The 12,146-nt window shown below is 40.3% G+C and overlaps 1 protein-coding gene across 2 annotated transcripts in view; it reads left to right on the forward strand.

Moving 5' to 3' along the window:
* trpm6 (transient receptor potential cation channel, subfamily M, member 6) overlaps positions 1-12,146 on the forward strand; it is a 131,682-nt gene that overhangs the window by 63,717 nt on the left and 55,819 nt on the right. For both annotated transcript variants that reach the window (XM_069930635.1, XM_069930643.1), the window contains exons 15-17: positions 1,983-2,126; positions 2,499-2,627; positions 9,659-9,910. In XM_069930635.1, coding sequence (XP_069786736.1) covers positions 1,983-2,126; positions 2,499-2,627; positions 9,659-9,910 — 525 coding nt within the window. The remainder of the gene's footprint in view (positions 1-1,982; positions 2,127-2,498; positions 2,628-9,658; positions 9,911-12,146) is intronic.

Below are 12,146 nucleotides of genomic sequence, written 5' to 3' on the forward strand. Positions count from 1 at the left end.
TGCCTGCATCAAAATCTTAGCCTTTCCTTTCTGTTTATTAGGCATTCTCTCTTAAAATTACGCACCTCTGTACTAGTCAGGGGCACATTTACGAAACTGAGACCCCCTTCCATGGGAACTTCCCGTAAAGGTCTCATCCAGTTAATTTCTGGCTTATCCTCTCCTTTATAATGTCTAGATTCCTGCTCTCCGGGAAATGAATCAAAGGGTTCTGCCCTTCCCTCCCGGAGGGTCTCACACTGTTTTGAATCAAAGTCTCCTCCCTCTCTTGTCAATTGAGGGGGTAATCCAGTACTTTGTGAACGGGTCATCATACCACTCCTACTTTCTTCTCCTTTCTTTAGCTGTGGGGGAGGAGGGGAAGGTGAAGAAGGGTAGAGCATAGGAGAGAGGGGAAAGATAGGAGTTGGCATAGGAGGAGCATAAGGTGGAAGAAGGGAATGTAACACATCCCATCCTTGTGTTTCAGGGACAAAAGGTTCCTCATCCTTCTTGTCCCTGCATTCCTTTTCATTCAAAACCAGTTGATCAACTGATCCATTGAGCCACTGAATATTCTCTGCTCTCAATATTATCTCTTTGATTTTGATAGAGCCAGATGTTCAATGTCTGACACATCTAGTCCTCATCGGATCCGAACTTTGGACAATATACCGAATTCCCTTTTATTGGGTTTTTGACCCATTCCAGACAGCAATACTTGACCATGGTCTGTTTGTCTTTCCTGCGGGTTCTCCCCGCACCCCAATCAGATAGCATTAATCCTAACGGACTTTGCTTAGTTATCTGATCGTCCCGTTCTTCCTTAGGACTATTTCCTTTGCTACTCACACCTCCCATACTAACAGGTAAGTAAAATTTCTCTTACCAGGATCCAGTAGCTATTCCTAGCACGCTTCCTTAACGTCCTCCCGTCGTTTGTTCTCAATGCCTCTTCTCGGATATCACTCGTTTCATCCACTGACAAGTCACCTATCGTCCGTGAATCCAGCTGAATCAGCCGGGGTGCACCTACCCTCGTCGTCGGGCACTCTGTCAGTGGAGGGAGTGGGATCCCGGACGAGCCCCCATTTGTGAGAAACAGAAGTACCTTCACAAATTTGCTCGAGACAAAAATTGAGAACAAAGAACATTTGTTATACAACAATGCAAAGTTGGGTGCTTTCCCCTTACCCTGGGAATACAAACTCACACTGGGGCTCACCCAACTTGTATACAGTTTACTTCAGTATAGAAGTACCCTCTCCCTTACATTCTTCTGCCTCCTGGATGAGTTTGGCATTAGGCAATCCTGTCTGCCTACGTGCTGTTTCTGTGAACTTGGAGGACCAGGGGGTATCCAGTCGGTGTCCCATCATGTCATTGTCCTTATTGCCTTTGTCCTTGTGAATAACCCTCAGGGCTTACTAACTTCTTATATGCGGAACTTGCTGATTCTGTCTAAGGCTAGAAGACCCTTATCTTATTCAGACTAACTTTACTTCCTACATTCTATTATCTATTATCTATCCTTTCATACTGGCTTTATTCATCTCTCATATTTTCATATTAGTTTTACTCATCTCTCACACATTTGTATCACATTTATGATTATTCCCAGTTAAAAATTGTGTTACTCGTAAGTTGATTTTAAGGCCATCTAATTTATTATCATTTTTTTGTGATAACCCTATTTTCAATTAACGGTGACCATAATTAAATAAATACTAAGGAATAATCTTAGCAAAACCTTTAAATAATTTCTCAAATCACCAATGCTACTGGACAATTTAGATTGATTATTTACCATTTGAAAGATTTTCCTAGAAATTGTTTCACTTTTTTGTTTTACACAGGGGACCAGATTAGGTGCACCAAAAGTAGATGTAATAAATCTCCTCAGCAATTAGCTGTTAGTAATTTACTCTTTGTGATGTGTCCAACATTTGTATCTTTAATATCTATTCATTTCTTAAGAGTGATTTTCATTTCTCTAACAAAAGGAGGCTCATGATTCAGAAAAGGGAACCAAAGAACCTAGAGGAAGTCAAAATGAGATCTTTGGTACAAGACAGAGGGGGCTGCCTTGGGCCAGAAAAGCCTATGAATTTTACAGTGCTCCGATTGTCAAGTTTTGGTTTCATACGGTTTGTGATATTTTATAGATGCTTTTCCAATTATAAAATCCTGTAATTCTGATCAACATGAATGGGTGGGATTAAGAATTAATTCTCCTCCATATCAATGGAAACCATTATTGTGTGGGATTTTGGCTCTTTAAAAAAATGTGCTCATCGAATTTAAATGTTATTCATGAAAAAAAGTCACTTCTCAGAACATTTACACTACCATAGAAGATACAGAGATAGGAATGCAGTAAATAACTCCTTTTAACTGATATCACAGCAGTAAGAATAATTTGGGATTCTTTTCTTTAAAAAAAAAACAATCAAATATTGTAACAAAATATCTTATGTTTCTTTTTTCAGAACTTTTGTTTTCCATTTCATTCTTCACAGATTGCCTACTTGGGATTTCTGATGCTATTTACCTACACCGTGTTGGTAAAAATGGAGCCCCAACCTAGTGTGCAGGAATGGATTGTCATCATTTACATTTTCTCAACTGCCATGGAGAAAGCCAGAGAGGTGAACAAGTGTCAATTTACTTCTAGCTTTACAGAATAAATCATGTAGGAATCATTATCAAGAATGAATGGCATAGTGTTTTAATTAAAAATAGATTAGAGACAACTGAACAATTCGGCAGTGTGAAGAAGGAAGTTTCAAATATGATGCTTTGACACAACTAGGCTGTTCTTCAGAAACTGCAAATGGCCTCAACATCCTACTATAGAGGAGAGAATAATTAACAAATGCACCCAGTCTTGATTTGTAGAACTGTATGGGTGCCTGCTCAATTTCTTTTTGTCAGAAATAAATGTCTTCAGCAGTTGTTTTTTTTCCCCTCAGTTGTAAGATTCTGGAATTTGCACTGCAAGGTACAATGAAACTAAGAATGCTTGAATTTATTGCTGCTCACACGGAGAGAGAATACCTTGAGGATAGGGCCTGATGCCAAAGCATTTGTACAGGACTTAGTCTCTCACATTTTGTTGCCTCCTAACTGCTGTTTTACGACTGGCCACATGCAAATGTATTCATGAAGACAATGAAGAACCTAAGAGATGCAAATAGTATATAATGGTGCTCCTTTTGACTTCATGTCACCTCAATCTTGCATTTTTATACTAAATTAAGAGCTGTTTACCATTTTTCAAGGATACATACCTGAGTTATTAATGCAAAGACCACTGGCTCACTGAACATGCAAATGGTCTCCAGGCTTTGTGGGACAAAACTGTCCTTACTGGTTCTAATTAAGGTAGCAATAAACCACCTTGACATTAATTGACCAATTATATTGCAGTTTTCACATTGCATTGACTTAAAGGTGGCAGTGCAACCTCTGAGTCTCTACTGCTTGATCCATCATCCCTCTCTTGTTTTAACTTGGTCTCCGTGCCCATTTGCTGTGAAGCTCAATGTAGTCAATGTAGTGCAATGCTGCTTGCATATTCAAACCTCCACGAAAGATCTTGAGTTTTTTTCTCTCTCTAGCTACCAGTGTTGTCAATGTGAAAAAGGAACATCTTGGTTTGGGCAAGTGTGCTGGGTGTGGGTTTTTCCAGTCAGGACACTATTCAGCAGATGATCCGTGCCATTATTGTTGCAGTTTCTCTTCTTTCATCAGGTCACTTGGTTAAAAAAAATGGTGGCACTGCTGGAGCTATTGTAATGGCCAGGAGAGTGGAGAACAAAGACACAGTGCTGCTCTGCAGGGTCCTACTGCCCAGTCATAATAGTAATCGCTCCATATGTGCTTTAAATTGCCTGTTAAAGGAGCAGACAGTATTTTTAAATCCTGCAACCAAGATGGTGGCACCTGTGCTGTGCAGCATATGAGAGGGGTTGCAGACTCTAGAGGAGCAGTGGGCTGGTGCAGAGCCTCAGAAATGGGGAGAACACCCCGTGTTGAGAAAGAGTGGCATAGGAGATGACCCTACAAGGAAGGTGACCATGGCAATGGTCCAGGGAGGGGCTCAGTGGCTGAAGGACCCACACAGGCTCTGGGCCACAAGTTGGCGACTTAAGATTAAAGGGCTTATGCATGCTGTGAGTTGCTGGTGTCTTGTGGTCAATGCACCCACACAGGCTGCGGGCTACTGGAGACTGGCTCAGGGAACCAGATAGTGGTACTGAGATGGTGCTGAGGACAAGAAGGGCTCCTGAAGGGCCTCGGGAGCTGAAGGCTTCCTGATCGTATAGGAGGTTTGGATCTGGCGCTCGGGTTGATGATGGTTTGAACTGGAGTCTGTGTAGCTGGCTGGCTGAGGCTGCAGGAGCGCTGGAGGTGGTTCCACAGACACTCATTGTCTCTGAAGGGACCCTATTTTGCTGCTTATTGTTAGGGGCACTGTGCAAGAGTCATGGTGACTCTTAAGCCGCTTTCAGGTGGCCAAAATACCCCAACGTAAAGCCGCCTAAAATACCCAAATGCAGTTGTTGGGAGGCCACCTGAAAGCCGAGAGCCCTGGCCCGAGGAGTACTTACCCAATCCTCCTCCAGAGGTGTATTCTCTGCTTCTAAGCACTCCCCCTAGGCAGGGGGACTACGGCCACAGTTGACAGGAGCCAGCATTTGCTCTGCGGCGGCGCCTCTCCTCGCTACAGACCTTTCAGGTGCCAGAACAGCGCCTTCAGCGTTACCACCTTAATGATGCTTCGCCGGCTCCAGAGCTGCATTCTCCCAGCTATTCCACCTGAAAGCAGCTTTAGTTTGCCTTACAGCAAACAAAAGTTGAAGTACATCTTGTATATTACATTTCTAATGAATTATATTTCAGATTTATTGTCAGAGTACATACATGACATTACATACAACCCTGAGATTCTTTTCCTGCTGGTATGATGGTAGTACAAAAAAACCTGTGCACCATGTACACATGTAGACAAATAAAGAAACAAAGAGAATAAAAATAATCTGCAAAAGTAAGAGCCTTAAATGAGTCCCTGATTGAGTTTGTTGTTGAGGAGTCTGATGGTGGAGGGGTAGCAGCTGTTTCTGAACCTGGTGGTGTGAGTCTTGTGGTACCTATACCTTTTTCCTGATGGCAGCAGTGAGAACAGAGCATGTGCTGGATGGTGTGGATCCTTGATGATTGTGGCTGCTCTCCAACAGCATAGTTCCCTGTAGGTGTTCTCAATAGTGGGGAGGGTTTTGCCTGTGATGTCCTGGGCTGTGTCCACTACCTTTTGGAGGGCTTTACGCTTTGGGATATTGGTGTCTCCACACCAGACTATGATGCAGCCGGTCAGCACACTTTCCACCACACATCTCTAAAAATTCTCCCAGAGTTTAATGTCGTACCAAATCTCTGCAACTCCTGAGGAAGTAGAGACGCTGATGTGCTTTCTTCATGATGTTATTAGTGTGTTGGGTCCAGGAAAGATCCTCTAAGAAAAGGACTCCCAAGAACTTAAATTTGCTCACCCTCTCCACCTCTTATCCCCCAATAATCACTGGATTGTATACCACTGGTTTTCTCCTCCTGAATTCAATAACCAGCTCCTTGGTTTTGATGACAGTGAGTGCAAGGTTGTTGTTGCACCCTTCAGCCAAGTTTTCAATCTCCCTCCTGCATGCTGAATCATCCCCTTCCTTTATACAGCCCACTACTGTATTATTACGTGAGAATCAAAGAAAAAAACCAGCAATTACTGTATCGTTTATTTCTGCACCTTGAGCTATTCACATGCCATCTGTGACATGTTCAAACCTTTCATTTCTTTCTTTAGGCATTTTCTCTGCAGCTGGTATCTCTTGTTGCAGCCAATCACCTTCTGTCCTCCATTCAAAGACATTGTAATTTCTAGTGTCTTTTCCAGGATGTCTGAGCATTGTTCCTCCTTTTCTTGCTTATATGCGTTTTGATACTTTTTTAATGAGAATTATCCTCCCTGTCCATAGAATGGGATAATGAGTGAACACCACCTCCCTCCCCTCACCACTCTGTCCCATTATACTATATATCTCCCCTTTGTACTATCAGTTTTGATGAAGGGTTCTGGCCCAAAATATTGACAATTCTTTTTCTCCCACTGATGCCACAGTAGATTATTTGTTGCACCACATTCCTGTGTGTCTAATGATCAGAGATTTTTATTTTTAATTTTTATTTTAGTTTAGAGATACAGCATGGAAACAGGCCTTTTCAGCCACGAGCCTATGCCGTCCAATTACACCCAATTGTTTGAAGGGTGTGAGGAAACCGGAACACTCTGAGGAAACCCATGCAGGCGGTGGGGGGGGGTGGGGGGGGTAAACGTACAAACTCCTTACAGCGCGGGATTCAAACCCCGGTCCTGCAACAGATTGCACTAACTGATACGCCACCCTTAATATCTTAACTGTATTAAGGTTTTAACTTTCTCCCAACAATTAAAAATTTTAAAATTTAGATGTTGCCTGTCTAGCTGAGTGTTTCTAGGTTTTACTATTCTGACGTTCAGTTTTCTGGCATTTTTGGCATGTTGAGTGAATAAGACGTAACCAGCATTCAGATGCAAGTGAGGAGACCTTGACAGATCAGATTGAAATCATAGAGTTGTACATCATAGAAACAGACGTCTTGGCCCACTCCATTTGTGCCAACCATCATGAAAAGTTTATTGAAGTAAAAAAGCTAAAGCTTGTTACATTGAATCAGTATTATAATTTAGAGCTGTAATTATGGGTAATACCCTGTTTTACGACTGTTCCTAGAATAATTTAGCCATCACTCTAAATTCTTCTGTAAAGAAAATTAAGTGCCAGTTAAAATGCATACTTATTTTAAAGCAAAGTAACAAGAATATAAATATTGCAGATCACTTCGGGAGACAACTGTCCCCTTCACTATCACTTAAATAGATCACAATGTATGAAACTCGCCAGGAAACTGGGCAGCCCCCGACTCCATTGCAGAAACTTCAGACTTTTCAATCTTCCAGTTTGTCCTGAAACTGTAAACTACACTGAGTCTGACAATTCTGAGTCAGATCTAGTAAATCCTAAAAATCTTGCCTTTACCAATTGGCTCCAAAGACTGTTAGAATGCTTGTTGGCTGCTCCAGATATTGGTTGAAATGCTACGTGGCAGGAGTCGAGTGATGGAGGCTAAGTTGACTTCCGACAGCAATAACACAGTATGCAATTATTTTGCGTTTCTGCTAAACCTGCGAGTAATAAGAATAAAATTTTGGTAAAAACTATATGTAGCATAATATTCAGATGGTAGAGGACAATAATAAGTTTTTAGATTTCCATAGCATTATGATTTCATTTTTTATGGAAGAAATAATCTTTCTCTAGTTATTTTCCATTTATCCCTTGGCAAGTCATTGTGAACCACAGGTTTATCCACAAATGATATGTCACAATGGCATTCATCTCTTTTAGTGTGCTATTTCTAGATTTTTCACTGAGTTATTTGTCGTTCTGCATAATTTTGCTTTGCTACTTGAAGCTATCAAACCTAATGGGAATTTGCTGCTCATAAATGTTAATTGACCTGCTCACTGAATTAATTTGTAACTCCCACTTAACTGGTACAGAGAGGCCAAAGAGTTATTTTGAATAAATAATCTTCTCTTGTGATTAATTGCATCCCTGAATTGTTGTTCAGACATTGTGCTGAATATTCTCTGCAATGAAACATTACAATTACCACTTACAAAAGATTCTGACTGCCTTCAACCGTGCATGCACGAAAGTTGGACTTGCCATCAATTCCAAGAAGATTCAAATCATCTACCAACTGAGATAAATCGGATAGAACCATCAATTCAACTTGACAAAACAACCCTGCAAAATGTGGACCACTTTCCGTATCTTGGAAGTCACCTCTCTTCCAATATCGACCTTAATGACGAGATCCATCGTCATCTCAAATGCACTGGAACAGCTTTAGATGTCTCCGAATAAGAGCATCTATGATCGTGATATTTGAACAGATCCAAAATGTTAATGTACAAAGCAGTGATGATACAAACGCTTCTGTATGCATTGGAAACCTGGACAACATACTGACAGCATCTGAAGGCACTTAAAGGTTCTTTCCATGCTGTCTTAGAAAAATCTTAAATATCATCTGGGAAGATAGAAGAACTAATGTCAGCGTGCTAAATGAAGCAAAAACAACAAGATTGAAGCCTACGTCATTAAGAACCAGCTAAGATGGAGCGGTCATGTTGTTTGGATGGAAGACAAATGTCTGCTGAAACAAATCTTCTCTCACCTTAAAGAAGGCAAACGTAAAAGAGATGGACAACAGAAGAGATTCAAATACATCTTAAAATCCAACATGAATAATTGGGAAACCAATGCCAAGGAAACTCTGGCAAACCATCATCTGAGAAGGAACAGTGTAATGGAATATATATTTGGGAGATAATTGGTAAAATTAGAGTAGGTTACATACATACACACATTTTAAAACAGATCTTATTTGAAATACTGAATAATTCATATTCAGTGAACTTTACAGAAACTATAGAGAAGGCTATGCACATTCCACAAGTAGATGCTAATGGAAATTATGTCATCAAATGAATTGACTGGAGATAGGTCGTCTGTGAAGCGCATTTTTACAAGGCTTCTGACCTTTCTGCAAAGTGCTCACTGAAAGGTAAGAGAGAGAGAGAGAGAGAGAGAGTGAACAGACACAGCTGAAGCAAGCAGGAAGCTTCTTCGAATTGAAACAGAAGGTTCCAGAATGCCAGATGGCTGAAAGTGCTATCTGTCTGATGTTTCTCTTGGAATAAGGGAAACAGAAAGGAAATCTGTGGTAGCCTGAGAGGTTATCATCTGGAAAACTCTGATGGGGCAAGTTTCATCAGCAAGATATTGAGGTGACTAATGGTGGTACCTCGGTTATGGAAATCCTGGACCAACACATCTCTCTGCAAACCTCCAAAGAACCTTCCTGAGCAGTAAACATTTACCTTTCGAGCGCCAAAGCCAGGTGAACTTCATACATGTTAAATTCTGTGCACAGTATAAGAATTGCATGCAACCAGTGAACCAGTGCAAATAGAAGTGAGATTGAAATGTGAACCAAAGAACTTTTCTTAAATTTGCACACATATTACATACACGCGCACTTAAAAGGGGGTTAAGGTTAGTTAAGTTAATAGAGATAAGTTAGTTCGATTCTGTTTTCATGTTTAAAGATAATTAAAAGCAATTTTTGTTTAAGTAACTACTTGGTGAATGTCTATTGCTGCTGGGTTTTGGGGTCCTTTGGGCAACTTTTGATGTCCATCATACTCAATCTTGAGGGATAGCCATGACGATGACATCCCTGAATTGTTATTCAGACATTGTGCTGAAGTATTTTAATGTGAATATTCTCTGCAATAAACATTGCAATAGTTTAATACTTACAAAGATTTTGCCTGCTATGTCATGTAATTTTGGCATATGTTGGATTTCTGACATTTAGCATTGAACGATTCCTTGTTCAAAGCAGTACGCTAATTCCAAAGAAGTTGACAAATTTCCTTTGAGGCTCAACCTTGCTCAAGGGAAGGATTGAAGCTCGCCTTATTTTCATCCTCATTTTTGCATTTGTTCCGCAGATCTTAACATTGGAGCCAGGGAAATTCAGCCGGAAGGTTAAAGTTTGGATCCAAGAATACTGGAACTTCAATGATTCTGTGGCTATAATTTTATTTGTTATTGGATTTGGTTTACGCTGGACCAATCAGCCATTGCGGATTGCTGGGAGGATAATATACTCCTTGGATATTATATTTTGGTTTGTGAGGCTTCTGGATTTTTTTGCAGTTAATCAGCATGCCGGACCATATTTGAAAATGATTGGGAAAATGGTATGTTTTTAAAATATTAAAATCTACAAAAAATTTGTTCTTTAATTATGAAATAATTGCAATGCAATTATAAATTTTCATTGCCAACAGTTTTATGAAAAAAAATTATAACTCGCATGGATCAATGTATCATGTTTATAACTTTATGTGGTAGCCAGAATACAAAATAACTTGCTGTCTGATTGGATTGAATTGGGTTGATTTATACATATGGACCTGTTACATCTGGACCAGCCTGTCAATCCCTTTCCCTCCATAGATCCTGCATTACCTATTAAATTACTTCAGCATTTTAAAATCCTCTCCCAACTTAAATACATTTCCTCTGATATTTGCGATTTAAAAATGACATTCATAATTTTATAAACCTATCAGATCTCCCTTCAGCTTTGGATAGGGGTGCAGTTCTAATTTTTTGGGTGGTGGAGCTCACCAAAAACGATGACAAGGAGGTCCATGGAGTCACCCCATGGGGTGCTGGAGCTGCCCCGTGAGGTGCCAGTGCAGCGCTCCTGTGAGCTTCAGTGGCACTGCACCCCTGGTTGTGGATACTTCAGAGAAATCAACACAAGTTCATTCAATCTCTCTTTATAACTCATATCCTCTAATCTAGGCAGCATCCTGAAGAATCTCTTCTGCACCCTTTCCAAAGCCTCCACATGCTACCTGAAATGGGGTGACCAGAAATGTTGACTATACTCATGAATACACAATGCATTGAAAGGATAGGCAGTTAAGCAGAGGTGGAGGTGGGGGGTGTGGCTCTTTAGATAAAGAATAACATTAAATTGATTGAAAGAGGTGGCATCGGATCGAAGATATAGAATCCTTGTGGGTTGAGTTAAGAAATGGCAAGGGTAAAAATACACTTTTGGCAGTTATATACAGGCCTCCAAACAGTAATCGGTATGTGGACAACAAATTACAACAACAAATAGAAAAGGCATGTCAGAAGGCCAATATTATGGTTGTCATGGAGGATTTTAACATGCAAGTAGATTAGGAAAACCAGAATGGGATTGGATCTCAAGAGAGAGAATTTGTAGAATGTGAACAAGATGGGTTCTTAGAGCAGCTTGCGGCTGAGGCATCCAGTGAAATGGCAATTCCGGATTGGTGTTGTGGAATGAACCAGAAATGATAGGGGAGCTGAAGGTAAAAGAACACTAATTGATCATATTATGATAGAATTCGCCCTACAATTTTAGAGGGAGAACCTAAAATCAGGCGTGACCAGTGGAATAAAGGGAACCACAGCAGGATGAGAAATGAATTAGCAATAGTTAATTGGAAAGGCACACTCGCAAGGAAAATGACAGAGCAGCAATGGCTGGAGTTTCTGCAAGGAATAAGGAAGTGCAGGATAGATATATTCCAAAAAAAAACAAGAAATATTGAAATGGAAAAATGACACAAATGTGGCTGACAAGAGAAGTCAAAGCCACAGTAAAGGCAAAAGAAAGGGTATACAATGAAGTAAAAAATAGTGGTAAATCATCGGCTGATTGGCAGGAAACAGAGAGAGGGAATATAGGGACCATATTCTGGTTAGCTACAGGTTACCAGTGGTGTTCTGCATGGGTTGGTGTTGGGGCCACTTCTTTTTTACTTCATATGTTAGTAATTTATTGAAGAATAAATAGGTTTTGAGATGTTTCTTTTTTTTGTAATAAATACACTTGGGATCTTTTAAAACAACTATATTAGCTAAAATACACAGGACTACTGTGAACCTGAGGTGGTGCTCTCTATCTTTACATTCACCTTGAGTTTACATGTACCTTTCGTGTTGATGCTCTGTCCATTGTAGGCTTTGAGCTGTACAGGATTTGCATGGATGTATGGCTTTATCTTCATTGCCCTGATGTCGGGCTCACAGATCAAATTGACCTTTGCCTCTGTATCCAGTTTGAAAGGAATATTTGTTCCATTTGTGTGCAATGACACAGTCCACTTGTCCTGCTCAACTCTGTTCATGCTTGGCTATTCAGTGTCAGTTGGTTTATAGTCTTCCTGCTCTACCATGCCAAAGAACAGTGTATCACTGAGGGCAGTTTCTTTTATAGTGTGTACAGAGTGCACGCTTTCACTTTTGTTTTGTTTCTTTTTGGAAAAACATTGGTTTGCATAGTGATTCTACCCTTTGCTCTTATTACAGACTTTTATAGGCTGGGCATTGTTTTGGTACATGTTGAGTGCCAAGTTTACAGATGAATGTCTCTCTATATTTTTGTTG

This window comes from Narcine bancroftii, chromosome 1 (genome assembly GCF_036971445.1).
Source record: "Narcine bancroftii isolate sNarBan1 chromosome 1, sNarBan1.hap1, whole genome shotgun sequence".
NCBI lineage: Eukaryota > Metazoa > Chordata > Chondrichthyes > Torpediniformes > Narcinidae > Narcine > Narcine bancroftii.